The sequence below is a fragment of the Dasypus novemcinctus genome, chromosome 5 (genome assembly GCF_030445035.2).
Source record: "Dasypus novemcinctus isolate mDasNov1 chromosome 5, mDasNov1.1.hap2, whole genome shotgun sequence".
Taxonomy (NCBI): Eukaryota; Metazoa; Chordata; class Mammalia; order Cingulata; family Dasypodidae; genus Dasypus; species Dasypus novemcinctus.
The window spans coordinates 101,308,640-101,331,905 of NC_080677.1; the positions used below are offsets into that span (position 1 = coordinate 101,308,640).

The 23,266-nt window shown below is 36.3% G+C and overlaps 2 protein-coding genes across 3 annotated transcripts in view; both read right to left on the reverse strand.

The window, feature by feature from the left end:
• IQUB (IQ motif and ubiquitin domain containing) overlaps positions 1-1,246 on the reverse strand; it is a 116,594-nt gene extending 115,348 nt beyond the window's left edge. The window contains exon 1 of the mRNA XM_004478243.5: positions 1,103-1,246. The gene's annotated coding sequence lies outside the window, so the exon portion shown is untranslated. The remainder of the gene's footprint in view (positions 1-1,102) is intronic.
• Positions 1,247-8,027: 6,781 nt separating this feature from the next.
• On the reverse strand, positions 8,028-23,249 carry NDUFA5 (NADH:ubiquinone oxidoreductase subunit A5). Of its 2 annotated transcripts, XM_004478244.5 has the most exons (5): positions 23,102-23,249; positions 22,735-22,779; positions 18,070-18,186; positions 11,329-11,394; positions 8,028-9,700 (listed from the first exon to the last, which is right to left on the reverse strand). In XM_004478244.5, the coding sequence occupies exons 1-5, from the start codon at positions 23,120-23,122 to the stop codon at positions 9,599-9,601; spliced, it is 351 nt and encodes a 116-aa protein (XP_004478301.2). In that variant the 5' UTR covers positions 23,123-23,249; the 3' UTR covers positions 8,028-9,598. The 2 variants fall into 2 exon arrangements, with proteins under 2 accessions (XP_004478301.2, XP_071071354.1); XM_071215253.1 differs by lacking the exon at positions 22,735-22,779 and having other exon boundaries at positions 23,102-23,214.
• Between the last annotated feature and the right edge of the window lie 17 nt (positions 23,250-23,266).

Here is a 23,266-nt window from a genome sequence, read left to right on the forward strand (position 1 = left end):
GTTTTACCATTGTAAGTATTAATCTTTTTGCTTATGAGAGATTCCTAATTTCATGATATGCTTGGAAACCCCTCCTCACACGGAAACCTAAAAGCATACATCCATGCATACCCACATTATATACATTCATACATACACATAAATAAGGCAGATCTGCAAATATTACAGAAAACAATCTCCAAGATACATAGTGTTGCCAAACGAAAAAGCAAAGCACATTTTAGTATGTAGGATGTTACACGTACAGCACATATTTGTATATGCATAAAAACCCTTCTAAAGCAGGAGAAGCAAAGCTTTTTCTAACACTAAATTCTAAAAGCGATTTGAGAAAGTTTTGTGTACTCGTAGAATACCTCTGGAGGTGAACTGGAAGGCCAGGGGACATAGGTAGGAGGAAGATTTTCACTGTATATCTTTCTTATTGTTTGAAATTTTTATAATTTGTATATATTGCCAATTTAAAGGTAAATGTTTTTAAACTTAAAAAAGTTTACAAAAATAAAAGTACCTATTATGATTGCATAGGAAAAAGAGTGCCCTTTTTTCCTGTATAACCCATGATTTCAATCCCTACCATTTAAAGTTTGTTACATCTGGAATTTCAAGGTCAATAACGTAAAGATCTAGTTTTGCTTCTAGGAAATAGACTTGTTGAGTTTTAAGTTGATAAGAGGAACAGCGAAGATCATTAGTGGAGAGAAAGATTGAGCGAGAGTGCCTGGTGAGGAAAATCTGAAAACACTCAATTTACTAAAGACTGAACATGTCACCATAGATGGCTAAACGTTTTCTACACACACGCCCTGCTTCTATAGCATTCCCCGGATAAACACTCGGGTAGGTACGCCTAGCTTGATGCTGGTGCACCATAGTCCCCGATTCAGAGAGGCAGAGCCAGAAAGGAAGCCAACAAAGATGGGATGCTTTGTACGGTTTTAAAGTGAAGGCTGAGCATTCGGAACCGATCTGGCTAACCCCATAGCCCAGGAGGGATCAGCGCCTCGTACTGGTCGTTGGAGTTCTGTGCCGTAGCCTCACCGGCGCAAAACCAAGTCTAAACGTCCTGCCTGGAGACGGCAGCTGGAAGCTCTTTTCCTACCTTAAAGAAACGCAGCTACTCCCCGCGAAACGGTTTCTCCTGCTCCTACCGGGCAACGTCGGTACTTAAAAGGGTTTTTTGTTGGAGGCCGTATCATAGCAACGCCTGGTGCCACCTCCTTCCGCCACGGCACCGCCCCCGCGGGAAGGGGCGGTGCCCGCGCTGGAAAGTAACGGGGAGGAAGAGGAAGGGGCGGAGCCGAGGGGCGGGAGCAGGGAGAGGAAAGTGTTTAGGGCGGTGCCATGGGCTGGGGGCGGAGCCATGTGCTGGTGAGGCGAAGTGGAACGTGAGGGTGCAACAGAAACCCAGATTCTAAAGTGAATCCGTCGATAACCTTTCCAAAATTACTTGGAAATGAGCACATAAATTCGCACCAAACACTGATGGCAGTTTAAGTATATTTATACATATAAAAATCAGGATCAGGGAAACTATAATTGTCAAGATCTTGCCTCAGGTGAGAGGCAAGATCTTGACAATGGAGAACCTAGTTGTACTAACCAGAGGCGCCTACTTGCTTTTGTTTAATTTAGAACGTAGCTCTTGGCTTCCTGCCAGCCAAAGAAAAAGTAGCTATTAAATACATACTTACATATGCACATAAAATGAGGCAGATCAGTAAATTCTGATAGAAAACAATCTCCAAGATACAAAGTATTGTTGACGTGTAAAAGCAAAGCACAGACAGGTATGGTATGTGCGATGTTACAGGTACAACTACATATTTCTATACTCATAGAACCCTTATAATCCTACAAAGAAATGTAGTAAGTTTTTCAAAGTTATAAATTCTTTGAGAAAGTTATTAAAGAAGCACGGGGTCGTACTGGGGTAAGATCCTTGACTACAATGTTCCTGATGCAAATGTAATAACAGACTTCATGTGGCTACTTCATAATAAAAGTTAACATTTATCAAGTATTATTTACCATCGAGCACTTTATATATATTTTTAAATTTTCCTCACAACAATTTTCTTAAGGAGGACCTGTAATTAGGCTCATTTTACTAAGCAGGAAACTAAGGTAGAGAGGTTTAGGGCAGGAGCCTGGGTTAAATCCAACCTGACAGCAGAGCCTAGATCTTTTTTTTTTTTTTTAAAGTGGTATTTTTTTTTTATTGACTTTGTAATAATATTACATTAAAAATATATATGTGAGGTCCCATTCAACCCCCCCCCACCCCCCCTCTCCCCCCCCAACAACACTCGTTCCCATCATCATGACACATCCATTGGATTTGGTAAGTACATCTTTGGGCACCTCTGCACCTCATAGACAATGGTCCACATCATGGCCCATACTCTCCTCCATTCCATCCAGTGGGCCCTGTGAGGATTTACAATGTCCGGTGATTACCTCTGAAGCACCATCCAGGGCAGCTCCATGTCCCAAAGACGCCTCCACCTCTCATCTCTTCCTGCCTTTCCCCATACCCATCGTCCACCATGTCCACTTTTCCCAATCCAATGCCACCTCTTCTATGTGGACATTGGATTGGTTGTGTCCATTGCACCTCTATGTCAAGAGGAGGCTCAGATTCCACATGGATGCTGGTTGCAATCCTCCCATTTTCAGTTGTAATCACTCTAGGCTCCATGGTGTGGTGGTTGTCCTTCTTCAATTCCATCTTAGCTGAGTGTGGTAAGTCCAATAGATCAGATTGTAGGTGCTGGAGTCTGTTGAGGCTCAGGACCTCAGAGCCTAGATCTTAAACCACTATTCTATGCTGCTATTTTTGATTTAACATTCCGATATTTTAAAAGTACATAAGATTAAGTAATAAATTTAAAAATTTGTTATATAAGAACATGGTACAACTCCATTCCCTCCTTAATAAAGTTCAGTGTTTTCATTCCTTTATACCATTCTGCTGAAATTTCATTCTCATCTCCTAATAACTTCCTAATGCCCAATGTCAATTTTTCAATTATTCCATTTCTAAACAGATATTTCTTACTACAATAACCAGATAAATTTGGCTTTGTTTTAATAATGGTTTCAAATAAAACCCAATCCTTTTCCAAATATGCATGAAGAACAGAATAAAAGGACAAAAGGATATATACGTAACCGCTAGGATCAGTTTTTCATAGGATAGTCCAGATGTAATTGGAAGTATGTGAACAAGTTCCTCTAAACACTCCCCACTTCCATCTCCAAAATCAGACTGTATCTTAAATTTTACCAGTGAGGATTCCGTTGGTTAACACTCACCTTTCTAGGTCTCCTCTTTAAAACTTCAAAAGCATCTGGGTGGAATTAAATTTATCATTCATCATCCTCCATGTGGGAGACAGTATGAAGATGTGATTTAGGCATGGCAGTAGACAATGGAGGGAAGAAAAACTGATGGAGAATTTCAAGTACTTTGTAGTGTTAAATATGAATTGATACTCCCTATGTGTACTTATTTTATTAGTTTGCCGCAAAGATGATCTTACACAAAAGGCTGCCTGGGTAAGCAGTTCATACATGTTGGAAAGGTTACTAGCACATCAAAATCATTGTGTGTTGTATGTAAAGAAACTATAAGTTTGGTTACATAAAATATAAATGCAAGCTGAGAAAAACCAATAGGAAAAATTCTCTACATTTCTAAAAAGTTAAAATAATTTTATAAAATCATGTTCCTTTTTACTATTCACAATAACCCTATGGATTTTGTGTATTTATTGCTCAAGAGGACTATTTCTTTTAATGTGCTTTTACTCTTACGCAGACTGCCACCTAGCGGCTTTATGAAACCAGGCATCTCAAAGTACTCCCCAATATTACCTCAGGCTAAAATGTATTTTGATACAAAGAATAATGCATTAGAAAAAATATCAGAAGACTAATAACCTGAAAATTAGGCGTAGGAAACTTATCTACATGGGGTAAATTTGGATCATAATACCTCTTTGTGAACTTGATAAAAGGCTAAAAATACAGGTTTTCTGAAACCTTCGGGGATATGTCTGAAATTAAGAATTTTTAAGATTTTAGAAAGGTAAATAAGGCACATACTGTGTATTTTGGAACCCCTTCACTGGAAGAAGTCCTCCAGAATCAAATACATGAACACTTCAGGAATAAAATATATTCATATTCACATTAAAAATGGGACCACAAATAGCTTTGTCAAAAGGGTTATGAAAAAACTTTTAAGAGATTTTTGGAATTTGGAATTACAGATAGGAATTGTTTTGCTCTGAAGGAATCAATCCTCCAGCTATAGAAAAAGAGTACAGTGCAATGTTCTGTAATAAAATAGCAATGCTGACCTTTAGAAATGTTGAGTTTCACCTAAAATATAGTTAACATTAGATGATTCCAAGAAATCCCAAAAGACTATCTACAATACGTTCATTTAGAGTCATACATAGAATCTATCACGAATTTCACTTAAGTCAAAATAGATGGCACTGTAAAGATCACTTTGAAAATTCATTATTATCAATGCATGGGAAGCTAAATTTTTCTACAGCACAATTTAAAGTTTTTTTTTTTTTTACCTTGGTTTTCCGTTTCTTTCTTGTTAGTTGAACAAATGGTGTGCTGCTTTTGTAAGTCATTAGGAATAATCACAAAAATTCCGGGTCTCTTTCCATGCACATGGTAGGAATACACTTCTCTATACCCTTTGACTTGCTTTGGAAAATGCAATGTCAGTGGAAGTGATGTGTACCACTTCTGGGGAGAGCTTTAAACAACATGCGTGATTTACCATGTTCCTTTTCCTCTACCACTATGTACATAGAAGCATGTGTTGATATGTAGCTGTCATCAGGCTGGATCCCTTGTGTGACTCTTAGGAGCAATTTTATGCCAACCCTCCCTGGACATGTAATATGAATAAGGAACAAATTTTTGTGTTAAGACACTGAGAGTTAGGGGAAGCACATGCTAATTTACTACTTTTCTCATACTTTCTTCACTATCTAGAGTTCTGGCTTTTTACCTCTAAATAAAAACTTTTAAATCAACTACTCCAGTTCTCAAGACTATAAACCCTTATCACAGTCCCACTTAAATTTACTGTGAAATTCTGTTTAAAATAAACCTCTTCATTCCTCTCAACGAAATTCCTATTCTCTGGTTTGTGTTTGTTTTTTTTAAATGGTACCATTTTAAGCAAGCTATGCAGCCTACATTATCACGAGAAGTTTGCACTCAGCAGATGCAAAATACTCATGGCATTTCCGCAACTTAGTACTTTATCCAAAACCCAGGAACATGATTTATATGGGGTTGTGTCGGGAAAGTGGGGCGGGGGGGGGGGGGGGGGGGAGGGGGGTGGAATGGTTTTCTTTTTTTTTTTTTTTAAAGATTTATTTTTATTTATTTAATTCCCCTCCCCTCCCCCGGTTGTCTGTTTTCTGTGTCTTTTTGCTGCGTCTTGTTTCTTTGTCCGCTTCTGTTGTCGTCAGCTGCACGGGAAGTGTGGGCGGCGCCATTCCTCGGCAGGCTGCTCCCTCCTTCGTGCTGGGCGGCTCTCCTTATGGGTGCACTCCTTGCACGTGGGGCTCCCCTACGCGGGGGACACCCCTGTGCCGCACGGCACTCCTTGCGCGCATCAGCACTGCGCATGGCCAGCTCCACACGGGTCAAGGAGGCCCGGGGCCTGAACCGCGGACCTCCCATGTGGTAGACGGACGCCCTAACCACTGGGCCAAAGTCCGTTTCCCAGAATGGTTTTCTTAAACCTGTTTTTGGTTATATAATCATGGAGATTGTGAAGGAAAAGGAAAAATTAATGTTGGCCTGTATGTGGGAATTTTCCTGTACAGAGCCACTGTTGATTTTTTCTCTTCAAATAGACACACATTCACAGTTATTGGTTCAATTAGCTTCACTCCTGACTACACCTTAGCATTGGTAAGGAAACAAACCAATAAAAATTACGCTCCCTTTCCTCCATCCCCCAATTCTGAGGGAAAGGCTTGGGTGGGAGTTCAGTGATGGAGAATGAAGGGACGTAATGACACATGAGGTCTAGAGACAGATGATGGCTGCTTTACTGTTGGCATCACATCCACTCTATTCAGATGGCAGGCTACTCCAGTTTCTCCTGCTGTAGGAAGGATGGCAACCCTCAGAGTTGAGTCTTGGTCAGTGAGAAGCATTAACACCATCTGCATAAGCAGGGTGTCATACATTCTGTTTGTCTAAGACAGTCATGGTTTTACACCTGTTATTCTGTAAAATTATTACTTCCTTTCATTGTCAAAGTCATTCCAGGTTGTATGATAATTAGATGGTTACCCTAGACATAAGCCATTTCCATCCCAAAGAAAAGAATGTCGACACATTGCAATATTCTACACTAAGTCTTAGAATGGGAGAAAGAGGAGAATCATTTCCTTCTCTGCAATTCTCAAATTAGCTTCACTTTTGAAGTATCTGGAGTATGTTATTTAACTTGAATGAAACATATGGGTAGCCTAGGGAGAACTGAAATAGGCTATTCCGAAAATTACCCAAATTAGTCTAGAGGCCACTCAGGAACAGTCTGAATAGAAAGTCTTTGAATAGAAGAACCATCTGCAAAGTAAACAGAATGCTTAATACGGAAGTTTATAGGAAGCAACTGGAAAATGAGTTGAAGGAGTAAAAACAACCAAGGATAGGGTCATGTGGGCAATTAGGATGGCAGAAAACGCAAAGGAATGAGGGACCAAACTGCAATGCCTTTTAGGTAACTACCACATTAACATTATTTGCCTATGATGGATAGAATTAATCCAATGTACTAATTCTGTTCTTATTTGTTCTGAAATGGCACTCCAATAGAAACAAGAAAGTAGGATCTAGGCTCTTTGGGTACAGCAGGAGTGACAGCATCTCAAGTATCTTCATAAGAAATAACCATCCAGAGCATCAGTTCTGGACTGTCTAGTCTCAATATCTAGCTGTATATCTTATTAGCTATGTGATCTTGTATATGTTATTAAACTCTCTATGCCTCAGTTCCTTTAAAACCCCCATGTTACACAATTCCAGGGAGCACTATTCACATTGGATTCATTTTTCTTATCTGGAAAATGGAGATAATTGGAGTATCTCATTCTCAGGATTATGGTGCAGTAATCCTTAAATAAGTGAAATTAGTCTAGTGCTTACAATGTCAATCATCCATATTATTAATAAATTCTCAATAAACATTAGTTATTATTACTACTACTACAACTATGATTACATGTACTATTACTAATCCTGCTACTCCTCCTTTTCCATAACTAGCCTCATTTCTAATGCAAACACCAATTCAAGGTCCCCTTTTATCAACAAGGCTACACAGCTCTGTTGGGGAAAAATAAGACTGAGAGCATGACAAGGTCATGTCAAGCCATCCTTCTGTTTTCATATGCTCAAGGACCTCAAAAAATTGCTTAGAAAATTAGCCTGAAACCATCCTGTAAACAAGCTTTGGGATCATATATTTTTACCTCAGTAAATATATGATACATTAAAGTGTTTAGAACTGAAAAGTTATATATTATAAACTCCATTTCTTTAGAGAAAGAAATAGAAGGACCTGAGAGCTTGAAAACTTGCCTCAAATTAGTCACTTATTTGGTGACAGCCCTAGAACCATGGAAATGAGAAGCCCTGGGCTTCTGACTTTCCCTCTAGTGCTTTTCCCACTTCTCCCAAAGAAAGAGCTTTCTTGCAAAACCAACCAATGTTTAAGAAGTAACTCAATCTGCCTCATTTAATAGTTACATTTAGCATTCAATTTAAAGCTCCATAGGGACAGAAAGATATTGGAAAAAAGGAACAATAGATTTTTTTCTTGTATTCTAAAAGAAGATTGTTTTGCCACAGGAGATAGCAATACACCAACATACAAAGGAAAAGAAAGGTACCATTCTAGAAGGAAAGAAATGCCAAGTTAAATTTACCCAGGTATTTAGAAATAATAGAGGGCAAAGAAGAAAAGGTGAGGACATGTGAGAAGTAACTTTATTTTTTTAACCTTAAGCTTGACAACTGCTTCCTTAATTGTCTTCTATTTGACATCCAGTTGTACTAATATTGAAAACTACTTAGTAATTCCACCTTGAAATTATAACCATAGGATTCAGATGTTTTGAACAGAGGCTTGTACATATGCCAGATTAACTTTAGAAATTCTTAATGTCTTTTTTTTTTTTTTACAAAAATTCTATCTCTATCTGATATACTTGGATGATAAAAAAAATTAAGGGCTAAGGACCAGAAAGTTCATTTTCTTTAATTAGACAAAAGGAAAGGCTTTTCCAAGTACTTCTGTATAATAAGAAATCTTGGGAAACGGATGTGGTTCAACCAATTGGGCTCCCATCTACCATATAGGATAGGAGGTCCAGGGTTTGATGCCCAGGGCCTCCTGGTAAGGGCAAACTGGTCCACGCAGCAAGCTGGCCCATGCAGTGCTGGCCCACATGGCAATGTCTTCCGGCTAAGAAGTGCCGCCCTGCATGGGAATGCTGCCCAGCACAGGAAAGCGGCCCCACGCACGAGTGCCGGCTGACACTAAGAGCTGGCACAGCAAGATGATGCAACAAGAGACACAGAGGAGAGAATATAAGACGTAGCAAAACAGGGAGTTGAGGTGGTTCAAGAGAATAATCGCCTCTCTCCCAGTCTGGAAGGTCCCAGGATCAGTTCCCAGAGCCATCTAATGAAAATACAAGCAGACACAGAAGAACACACAGAAAATGGACAGAGAGCAGACAATGAGAGTACGGGGTGGGGAATAAATAAAACAAATCCTAAAAAAAAAAAAAAGAAATCCTTCTTTCAAGTCTGAAACAAATTCTCTGTACAATGAATTCTAATTTGACAAAGGTTTTCAAATGTGATATGGTAAAGATAAGAAAAAATGAAGACATGAAAACAGTAAATGGAATAAATCATTCGAAAATAGGTTAAAAAATTCATCCATAACAGATTTGATAATTGGTATATAATCGTATATTTAAACTTTACTTTACACATATAAAATCAGAGTCAAGGAGTTTAACCACAATTTAAAATTACATCACCAACTACTTTCACTATTTCATCACATGTGAACATCTTCACTCATCATTTCACTTCAAGTGGTGGTGACTTATAAATTTGGTAGACAATAATAGTAAATAAGTATCTCTTTTCTCTTTTTTCCCAGGGAAATTATTTTTTTTAAATGATGTATAATTTTTTTATTTAATGATGTATTCACCTTTGGATTAGGGCCCTTCTTTGGAGCTCTGTAGGAATTTTTCCAATTAATTTCCAAATCTTCCCATCACCTCTCAGTTTAAAGAAATATCATATTTGAAATGCTTTACAAATCAAAAATTGATTCACAAGTCCCTATTTTCATAACTGTGAAGTAATCACTAATTTTAGTAAGTCCCCTAAATACATTCTATATCAATTTTCTTGATTCGAAGATGTCAATAATATGGAAACATTTTTTTAAAATATACCAGAATATTTAATTATATCACTTTCCCATCAACACACCAAAGTCATTTAATGATGATTATATTGGCCATTTCCATTGATTGATGGGAGGTTCTTCCACTAAAGGCTCCCATGGTTTCCACTTTATCATTTTTCTTGCCAGACTTAGTTCACTTTCAGCCTGTTAATAAAAATTTTTTAAAAGATCATTTGATAATACTGTTTAATAGATATTTATCATAACCAATACTTAGAAACTTAACTATTAGAGCTATTACTTTCATATTAATAACTGAAAAACTGTTCCACCATCAAAAGTTGAATATTACATAAATAAATCACCTTCTTACAGCCACAATTATTACGAATAAGAAAAAATGAGTTCCCTTTTAATCTCTATTTGATTGAAATACACTATAATTAGAATGATCAAAGTTCAGTTGATAAGTGTGTTCAATCGTAATTGTCTGCTCTAGCCAACTTAGAAGATGAACACTGATGAATGCTTGTCAGGGATGTCAGAAAAGGAATTGAAACACAGAATAATTGGCTGATTATATTGGAGTCTATGATTTTACAGTTAAGAGGCAATGCTCCATTTACAAAGTGCTACAAAAAGCCAATCTATGTTTAGTAATAGTCTAAAATAAAATGCATAAAGAGTAAAAGAGTAAAGAGTTAAAGAGTAGATTATTATAATAGAAATTTCAGGGTAGAGGAATTTACTTATGCTGAAATGAGAAAATAAATTAATAACTGCTTTAAAATATCCCTGAAGGTGGCTGTTTCTCTGAACTCCTTTTGGCCTAGGACTCTTGGGCATTGGTGCTTTCTCTATCCCACCAAGGCATTGTGGGGGGTGAAGGGGGTTAAGGAAGGTATCTAGCCCTGCCTCAACAGCCCCTGTTGCCTATTCCTCTTTCTTCTTGTTTCTGAGACACTTTTCTTTCCTGATTCTTCTCACCCTATCCCTCTAGAAAACGGCTGTCAAATACAGTAGCCACTATCCACCCGTGGTTATTGAGCACTTGAGATGCAAATGGTCCAAATTCAGATATGGCCAGGTTTTGAAGACTTAGTACAGAAAAGACATAAAATATCTCAGTAATTTTTTATACTGACTATACATTTAAATAACATTTTTAGATATAGTGAGTTTAAATCAAACCCATTATTAAAATTAATTTAAACGGTTTAATTTTACTTTTCTTTTGGGCTACAAGAAAATTTAATATTATATATGTGGCTCATATTTCTATTGGACAATTCTGCTCTAGAATATAAGCTTTTTTGAAGGTGAAATTTTGTCTTATTCAAAAGCTATTTTCCCAATGCCTAGACCAGTGCTAAGCATAGCTATCACAGTCAATAAATATTTGTTACTGACACACACAGGTATCACCACAATAACCCTAATGAAGAAAGTGAAGACTGTGACTGAAGGCAACTGTACTTTTTCATATATCAAGCTTTTAAAAATGAAAATAAACATTTATATCCTAAAGATAAAATTATTAAAATAACTGTAATATTGTGTCACTAATTTACATGCTGATTAAATTCAAAGAAAATAAATTCCAAACTTCCAACATAAGTCTCATAAATGAAGGTTTTACTAAATATAAATAATTATTTAATTGACTCAAACATTTTGGTAGAATTGCATTTTCTATATTTAATTAATCTTATATTTTATGAAGTGGTATAAATAAATTCTAGTTACCCTTTCTTTCTGAGATGGCAGTTTTGTGCCACTATATAAAAAGAATATTTGAAAGCAAATATTAAAATATTCAACTTTTTCTTTACCTGAAGAATTACCTCTTCTATTTGACCACTCTGAAGCTGGTCTTCTAATTTCTTAGCATCTGGTTCCTATAATTTCAGGAAAAAAAGCTTTAAAAAAAAATTTGCAAAATTTTATATTTTAAAAATAAATACAAAAAGCCAGCACTTACACAAACATAACTAATTTTTATTTCACCATAGACTTAAATTCATACCAAATAACTGGTGCAATTCCATTTTATCTCTCTACTATTTAATTGCCTTTTTTGTCTTAATATTTAAAAAGTGTTAAATGTTTACTGTCATGATTACCAAGGGCAAGAAATATGCCTGATTTGACCCTTTTTAAAATTCAGATTTTAAAAAAACTCTATATATCATTTCATAGCACTTTATTTTTCTTACTATTTCTTATATTTCCTCTGAGAACATTAGCATTAAAAATAATTTCTATGACCCAAAAATTCCATTCCTAGGTACATTACCAAGCAGAAATGCAATTAATCAAATGACATGTTCAAAAACGTTCACAGAAACACAAGTCATTATAGCCCCAAACTAGAAACAACATAAATGAATACCTGCAGGAGAATGGATCAATGGATTATGGTATATGGCATAAAAGAATATTGCAAGCAATAAGAATAAATAAACTCAACTACATGAAACAACATGGAAGATTCTCTCAAACATAAAATTAAGCAACAGAATGCAGACACGAAAGGGTACATACTGATGTTTCCATTTATACAAAGTTAAAAAAACTAATGTACAATGTTAAGAGGTCAAAATAGTTACATTTAGGGGAGGTCGTGACTTGGAGAAAACAAGGGAGGGTTTTGGCATTCTGGAAAAGTCCTATTTCTTGACTAGTGTTGCATGGATGTGATAACTGTAAAAATGCACAAAGCTCTATACTTCAGATTTCAGCACATTTCTTTATGTATGTTATACTTCAATCCATCTGGGATGATGAAAAATATTTGGTACGGTGGTAGCAGTAGCACAACATTGTAACTGTAATTAACACCATTGGATTATACATTTTAAAGTGGTTAAAATGGGAAATTTTAAGTTGTATCTATGTTACCTGAATAAAATTTTTTTAAATGATAGAACAGTAAAAAACAAGGAGTGAACCCTAATATAAACTATAGACTATAGTTAGTATTACAACTATAATAATATTGTTTCATCAGTTGTAAAGGTATCACACTAATGCAAAGTGTTAAAAATAGGGAAAGTTGTGTGAGGAGTGGGGAGGGTGGGGAAGTTAATATGGGAACTGTACTTGTAGGATTTTTTTCTATAAACCAAAATTTCTCTAATAAAGTTTTTTAAAAATCCTATGATAACAAATATAGTACCTAGCACATTCAAAGATATTGAATGCTTAGTAAACTGAGCTTTCTGAGAGCACCAGAAATAATGCCCTACACATACACATGCAAAAGGCATTTTCATCACAGGAAGGCTTTGGCATATAAATGAAATGAAAAGAGAGAGAAAGAGACAAGGATATGGAATTGGCAGGTTCCTCCTCAGACAATCTACTGGCTGGCCCAGGACATCTGCATGCCTATTCCTTTACTTCCTTTAAGTCTTTGATTAAATATCATCTTCTTGGTAAGGAATATTCTGATATTTATATTGTACAGTAGGATGAATAATTCCCCTATCCCAAGATGTACTCATCTTAATCTCTGGAAACCGAATGTTACCTTATATGGCAAAGACCTTGCAGATGTGATTAAATTACAGATCTATGGTGGTTTGGAATTAAAGGCACTCCAGAAAAACCTGTTCTTAAAGCCAATCCATTCCATGAATGTAAACCTATTGAAAGTGGGTTTTCATGAGGTTACTTCATTTAAGGTTGGCCCAGGATGGATCTTAATCTTCTTACTGGAGTTCCCTATAAACAGGATGAAAAAAGAGAGAAAAAGCCATGGAAGCAAGAAGCTGAAAGTAATGAAACCCCAAAGAGAAGGAAGAGACAAGCAGATGCCACCATGTCCCTTGGCAGAGGAGTCAAGGATTGCCAGTAGCTAGCCTTCAGAAAAAAAGCATCACCTTGACTGTGTCTTGATTTGGACGTTTTTCTCAGCCTCAAAACTGCAAGCTGGTAAGCTAATAAATTCCCATTGTTAAAAGCCAACCCATTTTATGTTATCTGCTTTCAGCAGCCTAGCAAACTGAAACAGAGTATTAAAATGGAGAGATTATCCTGGGTTATCTGGGTAGGCCATAAATACAATCACAAGTGTCCTTAAAAGACAGAGGCAAAGGGAGATTATATACAGAAGAGAAGGCAATGTGACCAAGGAGGTAGAGATACCAGGGAGGTGGCCACAAGATAAGAAATGCCAGGAGCAACCAAAAGCTGGTAGAAGCAAGGAATAGCTTACCCATTAGAGCCTCCATGGGGCGCACAGCCCAGCCAACTCTTTGAATTCAGCCCAGTAATACTGGCTTTGGACTTCTGGCCTCCAGAACTGTGAGATGATCAATTTTTGCTGTTTTAAGCTTCCCAGATTGTGGTAATCTGTTACAGTAGCCACAGGAAACTAAAGCATATCCCCACTCCCCCATCCCTACTCTGGCACACACCATCCTTGTTTTATTTTCCTTCACTCTGTTTATTATCTTCTAACATACTATATAATTTACTTATTCATTTACTTATTTTTCTTATTTATTTGTTGCTTCCCAACACTAATGTGCAATCTCAACAAGGGCAGTGATGTTTAATCTGTTGTTCACTACCATCTAGGCATTAGCTCCCAAGCCTAGAACCATATGTGGAATATAACAGACATTCAATTCATGCTTTTTTAATATATAAATGAATAAACAAAAAAAAAGATGGAAAGAAAAGGAAAAAAGAACTGTATTAAAGCAGATAAACATGTTTGAGAAAAATTTTTTAACAAAGAATGAACTGAGCTATGAAGCCAAAAATAAAAAACAAAACAGAGACATTCAGCACTATCATAAGAGACCCATGAAAACAAAGAAAAAGGCAAGGAATATTCAACAATATTTTCAAGTCAGAAAGAGCTCGTGCTAAGAAAACAATTCAAAGTTTGTCTTACTGAAGATGAGTCAACAAATGTAATTTTTATTTACCAATGGCATAAGGCTATTAAGCTTAATAAACTACCATGGACTGAATATTAACCATCTGCCTGGGACTATGTTAAGACATTACATATATTAGCACACTCGATCCTAACAGTAAGTGTCCAAGGTAGGTAATATTATACACACTTTATAAATGAGGAAATTGAGAGAAAAAATGGGTAATATGCCAAAATTCACACAGCTAGTAAGTATTAGAGCTGATATTAAAATTTGGGGCAGGATGCAGTAAAAGTCAGCTCTTCACCCAAAGAAACCTTTGGCTGCTGCAGCCTGTAATTTAGCATCACTTCTATCTCACTTTGTGTTGGAGAGAATGTTCTGGACAAGTTCAGCGTACAGTGGGTTGCGAGTGGGCAGTCACAGTTTTCCCAGCTTCCTGTGCTGTTGTTGTGCTGGCGTGGCTGCTAAGTTCTCGCCATCCAGCTGAACTGTGCTTGTGGGAGGTAGGTCATCATGGAGCTTTAGCCATGCTGTGCCATAGGTTGAAGTGAGGAGGAGCAATATTTACAAAACCTAAACATTTTAGATTTATTTTTAACTAACTCATTATTCTAAAAAAAACAAAAATAAAAAACTAATCTGTGAGATTAATTTAGCATGCCTTTAGCATTAACATCAGGAAGCACAGAAAAGTATGATATGGACTTGACAAGCTTTACTAAAATTTGGCAGGCGATAAACATACAGTTGCTTACTGAGCTGAACTGGCTTTGAAATACATGGTTTGCTATGAGCACTTGGGTTTTGTTGCCATTTTCTTAACTGAGAACAGAAAAAATCATCAAAGGTTGTGGAGTCATTCAGGTTCTGGACTTCCTCATGATGAGGGGCTACTTGGGTTTCATCTACCCACCTGGGAATGTCTGTTTTTATACAATACATTTTGATACTTTAACGTGGGTTTGTGTGTGTGCCTGTTTGAAGGTTTTGTGTTACTGTTATTTATTTACAGACTTCAGATAAGTTTTCATGTTTTTTTGTTCTTCCAGTGCTTCCTAAAAAGTTGATTAGCATCTGCACTGAAATATAATTTAATAGTAAAGGTGAAAAAGAATTGGGAATTGTACATTTCTGAAATCCACTAGAGGGGCAATTATCCTAGAAATCATTGCTTATGTAACAGAGACCAAATATATTTCAGACACAACCTTTAGCTCAGTTGATTTGGGACAGCTGCTTTTTTATCTGTAAAGAGCCCTGGGTGGCACAGGAGCAGCCCCTCTCACACACTGGCAGGAAGGTGCTGCACCTGCCATGGGATGGGAGTGGAAGATGCCTGGCAAGAGGATAAGCACATAATGTGTTTATTTGTTTTCACAGTTAAGTGGCTGAAGCTCAGCGGCTTTTGGCCACAGAGCTGAAGTGTGGTTTTTAGTTTTGTGAATGAATGATCCCAAAGGAAAAGCATTTTTTAAAAAAGTTGGCAAAACGTTGAAACACACAGTAGTATGAAGCTCACTGCATATCCATAGCACTGACATATCAGTTTTCCATTCCTGGGCTAAGACTTTTTTCCCTATGGTTTCTCATACACCAGAGTAACTGATTTCTTTGTTTCTTGTGGAGTTAACACCAAATAAAAATTTTTGAAAAGTCAAAAAAAAAAAAAAGGGAGGGGGGCAGGCAACAAACCAATGCTTTCCACCAATATGCTGTTACTATCTCTAAAAATAATCCAAAAAAAGACTTTTATTTCCATTTTAGTCTTAGTGAATAGGTACTTTATAATCATAACAACATTCACTGACAACCCTGTATATGGCTCTATGCAGGATTTAAAATCTGTGGTAATTTTACCAAAAACAAGAATTAACAATAAAACTTTTAAGAAGTTCTCAGGGACGTTAAAGAATATTTGTATTGAGTCTTTTGGATAAGCAAATATTTCTAAGGGACCTCCTATGCCAGGTACCTTTGTATCTTGGGATACAAGGATGAATCCAACATCTTTCACAAGGAGCTTACAAACTAGCAGAGATGACAACAGTAATAATAATAATAATAAAAATAATACAGTGTGACAGGTACAATGGAAGAGAAGTGAGGGAATTTTCAACTCTCTCAGGGAAGCAAAAAAAATAAAAAACAAAAAGCCTTCACAGAAGAAACGATGATTCTTGAGGACTGAGTAAGGATTTGCCACACAAAGGAAGGACATTCCAGGATGAGGGGATAGAAAATACAAAAAAAGAATAAAACCACTTGGAATTCACAAACTGTCAGCAGTTCAGTATAGCTAAAATATTGCTAATTTCTACAAAACAGAAAATGACAGGATAGACAGAGAGGGTAACCTCCACCAAGACCTTAGAAAGTCTTATGTACCATGTCAAAAACTTTATCCTATAGTCAGCGGTTCCCAAACCTAGCTTTACACAAAAATCATGCAGATAACCGTACTTAGGTGAAGCTCAGTATAAATCTTTGAAGTCCATCTTTGAGATACACTAAATGGGAAACTGCAGAACGTATCACAATCGGATTTATGTACCGAACAAAAAACCACTGCTGGCAATGTGGGGCATATGAAGAATGATGGACTACAAACAAACAGTACAATACGAATAGCCTTTAACACCCCAAGGCGAATTAACAAGGTTACTGAAACAGCCCAGGTTAGAGGTAAGAACTTAAGAACTAAAAAATGAGAACATAATGACAATGAGAATGAACTATTCTTTGATTGGCATTGCCTATGAGAGAAAAGAGAAATAGGGCAATAAGGACTTTTTTTCTTTCTTCCTTTTTTTTTAAAGACAGGAATAAGCTAAAAGATTCTGAGGCTATAGGAAAGATGATAATAAAATAGGAGAGGCTGAAAAGAGGACAAAGAGGATGAACAGTTAAAGGGGAACAAACAAGGTCAAGAACAGAGTTGAAGAAATTATCCTCATGAAAAGAAAGTGAGAAATTTCTTACTCTGTGAAGGGAAAAATATTGAAGCCCATATTCTTTACAGAAAACATTTAAACGAAAGAAATATGAACTTCCCCTTTAGCGACTTCAATCTACATATTACTTACAGAATTGCCAGGCTAAGAATTAGAGTTCCAGATAAAATTGCATTGCTTTACTAAGGAGAAGAAAAGAAAAAACTCTTTGGACTATCAAGTTTGGTAATATAATAATAAGAAAAATACATTAAGACTCAATATAGTTTGATACAAGAGAATCAGCAGTAGTCTACTGTGTTTCTATCTAGGATCTTCGACTTAAGAGCTGTAAAATGCTCAGTATAATTCTTGATAAGACTAACTTGTTCCTCTTTTTTTGCAATGAAACTTTTTAAAAATAGTTATTTCTGACAGTGAAAGCACAACACAAATTTTTTGTTGTGCTTTCATTTTTCTCCATTCTGAGACTAGAGGAAAGAGATAATGACTGACATATCCTAGGTAAGAAGCAAAAAATAAAGGACTAGATAAGGAAGAAGGTTAAAAGGAATAAATGGAATGTTAACTCGGGGCAGGGACTTGATATTACTCTTATACTATAGTATTGAATAGTGTCTTGCATAGAAAAGGTACTCAATAAGCGGGAGTTGGCTGAATTTTTCATTAAATGCTACACTGGGTACCAAAGATTTTCCAAGAAAACAATAGAAAATTAGCTACTTACCGAATTAACAACACCCAGCTTCTCATTTGTAATCTGCTCTGTATATTTTCTATATGCTGCATTTTTAGGGATTTGTTCAAGAACATCAAGGATCTTTGTGTACAATATTCTTAGCCTCTGAAAAGACAAATCAAACAAATTTCCATAGGCTAAAATACCAACATTTAACTCTTCCTTGCTCAATTACAGGCTCTGTGCCTCTTACCCATCCTTTACAACTTAGTGAAAACATAAGTATATATGTGAAAACTCTAAACTTTATAAAAATTGTATACAAGTCAAAAAGCATGATAACAAGTAGAAAGAGACCTGCAGTCTAACTTGTTGCTACCAACCTTTTTCTAAACTCAAATAATTTACTAAACCACTCTTTCTCAAAATGATCTCTTGGACACTGCAAATTCCAATTTTTTTTCAAGTTTTAAAATGTCTGTGGAATTTCAAAAATAGTAATATAAGGATATTCTACTCTGATATGATATACTTTTAACTGAAAGTATATATATTTAATATTTCAGTGCTTATGCTTGCAAATGAAGGTTTCACTGAAGGTTCAATAGAGAAAGTAGCAAGAAAACTGAATCACTGCACAGCATATTGATGCACACTAAGCTTAAAGTTCAGTACAGCCATCAGTAGTAAAATTACATGATAAGCAGGTTAGATCCCAACTTTATAAACAATATAGTCATAAAATATACATATGTAATGAATTTTTCATTTTTCTTTGTATTTAATTTGAAATTTTCTTTAGTTTAATTGCATATAATCCAAAGGCACCAATACCCAGTTTCATGTATATATATTGAACATATATAAACAAACCAGCCTTGAGGGTCTCCAAGACTTTTTCCCTTAAAAAGTAGCCTTTATATGTAGATATTATTCATATATTTGAATGATGTTGCATAATAGAGTATTTCACTATACTAATGTAGAGCATATCTAAGATAAATAAACAGAAGTGTGTGTGTGTTTGCAAGCTCATTTCTTCTTAATGTTATCAATGGGATGATAATGGAAAGACATAGTCAAGAGACTTGGGTTCTAATTATTCAATCCCCTTCTATTTCTGCTATCATAATGGGGGAATGCAGCTACCAGTCATCTCTGCAGTCTATCCTATATGCTGTTTCCATTGTATTCTATAATAAACACTGAGTCATCATAGTTTATCCTATGTGTTCACTGCAGTCAGTATTCATAGGTAAAAAGAAGAAAATACAACATGGGAAATTCCAACCCACAAACACTTGCTTTTAACAGATATAAGAAAACATATTAACAACCAAAAAATTGATTTACATATTAAAATTTGGTATTTTATTTTTACCTTCTCTAATGTATAATTTACATATTGTTTTTAGTGAAAAAGTTTTAATCTGATTTAAAATTTGGCTTAAATTTTTTTTTTATTTTTATCTTTCCCGATAAAAACATATCTGTTCCTGGAGAAATATAGATGAGAAAGAAGAATTATTAATATAGTTCAAAGAAAAGAAATAATGTTGCTAATAAGGTGAACATCTAATTTATCATACAAACTGAAAAACTTCTGAAAATAATAGGAGACACTATTAATAATTATGCCAAGGCACAGGTATAAATCAGAATTGACCAGGAAAAGAGGGCATATGGTCACCCTAAGTATATAAATATATAAATCCTTCTCCTAAGGATCTTTCATTAGTTCCATAAAAATATACTGAGGGCCCACAATGTACAACACCACACTATAAGCTATTTGCAAAAAAAAGGTAGATTGGACATAGCTCCTACCACCTACCACCCCCGTATATTTAAAGTTTATATGATAAGACACAGAAGAGGGGAAAAAAGAGGTAGACATTGTAAAATAAAAATAAGTATGTGTATGGTAGGTGAAATGCAGAGAAAGGAAATAGTACTTAACAATGTGTTAACTGGAACCTGACTGCCTGGACTTTACACTGACTCCTCACTAGTTATTCAACATGGAACAAGTTACTTAACATTTCTATGCCTTTATTTCTTATATAAAATGGGGATAACAGTAACTACTTCAGAGAGTATTATATAACTTAGGACAACACCTGGCAAACATTAAGTTTCAATGAGTGAAAATCAAAGATCAAAGAAAGGCTCATCAAGAAGGCAGAATCTAAGATGGACTGGAGGGATGATCCATGTGGATACTTGAGATGTTGGAAAAGGCAATTTAACACTTAGAATACGTAGATTTGATATTTTCCTGGAATTGTTTTATTCTAATACAGTAGCTACTAGCCAAATATAGGTATTGAGCACTTGAAATGTGGCTATTCAAATTGAGATATGCTGTTAGTATAAATACATACTGGATTTTAAAGATTTAGTATGAAACAAAAGACTGTAAAATACCTCATTAATGTTTTATATTGATTTTAAATATAAATGGTAAGTTAAAATAATATTATTAAAGTTAATTTTACCTTTTTTTTTAGTATAGCTCATAGAAAATTTAAAATTACAAACATGGTCATATTTGTGGCTCACATTGTATTTTTATTGAACAGCCATAGGTTAGAAGATGAGACATATCAGGAAATGCTTAGGGCAGGGGTTCTTACCCTTTTTTGTTCCATGGACCCCTTTGCCAGTCAGGTAAAAGTACAGACTCTTAACTAAGTTCTCACTATACTGTGTATTATTTAATAAATATATCACAGCCACACCAACACGTCCCCACAAGAATAATGTGTTCTTTTTTTGAATTTCAATTCAAGCTCTCGGATCCCAAGTTAGGAACCCCTGGCTTAGGAGATAAAGTTGGAGAAAAAGTGTGTCAGATTATAAGTGGCTCTGCATCCCAAAGTATTTGAGCTTTATTCCATAAGCAACTGAAAGATTTAGGGAAATCATATGATTATATCTGTTTTGGGAAAATTAACCTGACAGTAGTGGCTTAGAAGGATTAGATAAAAGAGAAACCAGGCAGAAAGGCCAGTAATAGAGTTTTTGTACTTATCTAAATAAGAGCTAAAGCCTCACTTATGGTAGTAGCTGTAGGAATAGGAAAGAGGTCAGAGTAAAGGAGTATATGTAAAAGGATCAGCAGAATTCGTCATTGGAATGAATGTGAGGTACAAGGGCAAGAGAGGTATCTAATATGGTGTCCAAATTTCTAGACTGGGGAGTAGAAAGTTTCTGATACCATCAAGAAAAATTTCATCCACAGAGGAAAAAACAGATTTAGAAGGGGAAAACAATGAGTTCAGATTACACCTAATGAATCTAAAATCGTTATGAATTCATAACGAGTTCAAGACATTCACTTATTGATTGCACTAATCATAGTTACAGCAGTGAACAAAACAATGACAAGCCCCTGCCTTCATCAAAACTTACATTCTAATAGTGACAGACAGACAACAAAACAAGATAAACAGTTGAATTGTGAAACTGTGGCCAGGTAACGGACTCTGATTTTTTATTCAGAGTGAAACAGAAAGCCTTTGGAAGATTTTGAGGAAAGGATGAACTCACAAACATTTTTAACAGACTCACTCTAGAAAAGACCAAAGTGAAGCAAAAACAAACAGAAAAAAGTAATTAAGAAGCAATTATCTACAGCAATGATTAAATGATTATGGTGGCTAAAGGGTAGTAACAGAGGAAGCAGTGACAAGTAGTCAAAATTCAAATGTTATTTTGAAGGTAAAACCCGAAGGATCTACTGAAGAACCAAATATGGGCTGTGAAAGAAATCAAAGAATCAAGGATGCTTTCAAGGTTTTCAAACTGAGTAACTAGAAGAATGGAGCTGCCATTCACTGAGATGTGCAAACATGAGAGCAAGCAGGTTTTAAAGATCAAAACCCTGTTTGGCCATAAATTCGGATTACCTACTGACATCCAAGAAGTGATGTCCACTAAGATAAGGAAATTTGATAAGGAAATTTAAGATTCATCAGTGTATAGATGATATTTTAAAACATTAGACTGGGACCAGAAAAGGAGATACCAAAAAGGTAGAGAAAAAAGCATAAGACTGCAGTGTCTTGAAGTCGAGTAAATTGTGTCAAATGTGTTACAGGGTCAATCAAAACGAGAAATGAGAACTGACACTGCATTGAGCAACATGGAGGTCACGGTGACCTTGACAAGAGCAGTTCTGGCCCTGCGTGACCTGCGTGAATTCAAGGGGAAATAAGAAATTGGAAACAGTAAGAAGATTAATCATTTATCTATAAAGGGAAGGAGAGAAATAAGTATGATTATTGGAGTGCAGAGAAGGATCAAGGGAGGGTTTTTGTTTTGTTTTGTTTTTATATTAAAGTATTTCTGAATACTGAGGGAAATGATCTAGTAGAAGGGAAAACTTAGGATGCCGGAAATGGGGTCAAAACGGTGGAAAAGTAAAAAATAGAGATATAGATTTGGGAAGGAGCTCACAGAAATACACGTGAAGCCATGTGTATGCCACGGAAAAAGTCAGCAAAAAATGGCTTAAGGGTGGGTGGGGTGGCGAGAGTGTCCCTGCTTCACCAAGTGGATACCGCTCTTGTCTCAAGAGTTCACGCTGACCTGTCAGTTAGTGCCTGAAATATCTGTATCCAGTAATAAAATGTGCATTAACCTTACAACAAACAAGGTCGCAAGGTTTCTCGGGAACTCAAAAATAAAGAAAGAGAAAAAGGTACCTACCTCATGTGGACTATCACTTACAGCCAATCCCACAAGGCCAGTGGTCTATTAAAAAAGAAAACACGATCCAGGCTATTACTAAGGTTTCCACGCGTTCCCCACGCTAAGGAAAGCAAAACAAAGACTACCCTGCTTAAGAACTAGTCTGGAGGCAGATACCGGTCTCTCAACCTCACTATTTCGGAGCTTTTATCTGCCTCTCCGGGTGGAGCAACTAAACTGTTAACCTTGAAGGCCATGCAGACGAGTCCCCAAGATGCACCGCCCAACCCGCGCCAGCTACCACCACCACCCGCGAGAAAAGGGGTTTTCGGACTGACTCTGCCTCTACAGTCCAAATTCAAACAGTGACCTCTATTCGCCTCACCTTCTTTAGCAAACCCGCCATGACAGCGCTGAGCAGCGGATCACTCGCAGCAGTCTGGGAACTCCACTCAGACCCGCTCAATCCACCGCCGAGGCCAAGGCTCCGTCACCTTGGAAACATCTTGGCCCCACCCACTCTAGCCTCCACCGTAGAGCTCTGTCCCGC

What these genes read in the sequence shown, in the direction of transcription:
- NDUFA5 (XM_004478244.5), bottom strand. Translation starts at nt 23,122, where the DNA reads ATGGCGGGTTTGCTAAAGAAG. An exon ending in TGGCGGGTTTGCTAAAGAAG is followed by an intron (nt 22,780 to 23,101) that starts GTGAGGCGAATA and finishes CTTTTTTAATAG; the next exon opens with ACCACTGGCCTTGTGGGATT. An exon ending in TAGAAGAGGTAATTCTTCAG is followed by an intron (nt 9,701 to 11,328) that starts GTAAAGAAAAAG and finishes TTTTATTAACAG; the next exon opens with GCTGAAAGTGAACTAAGTCT.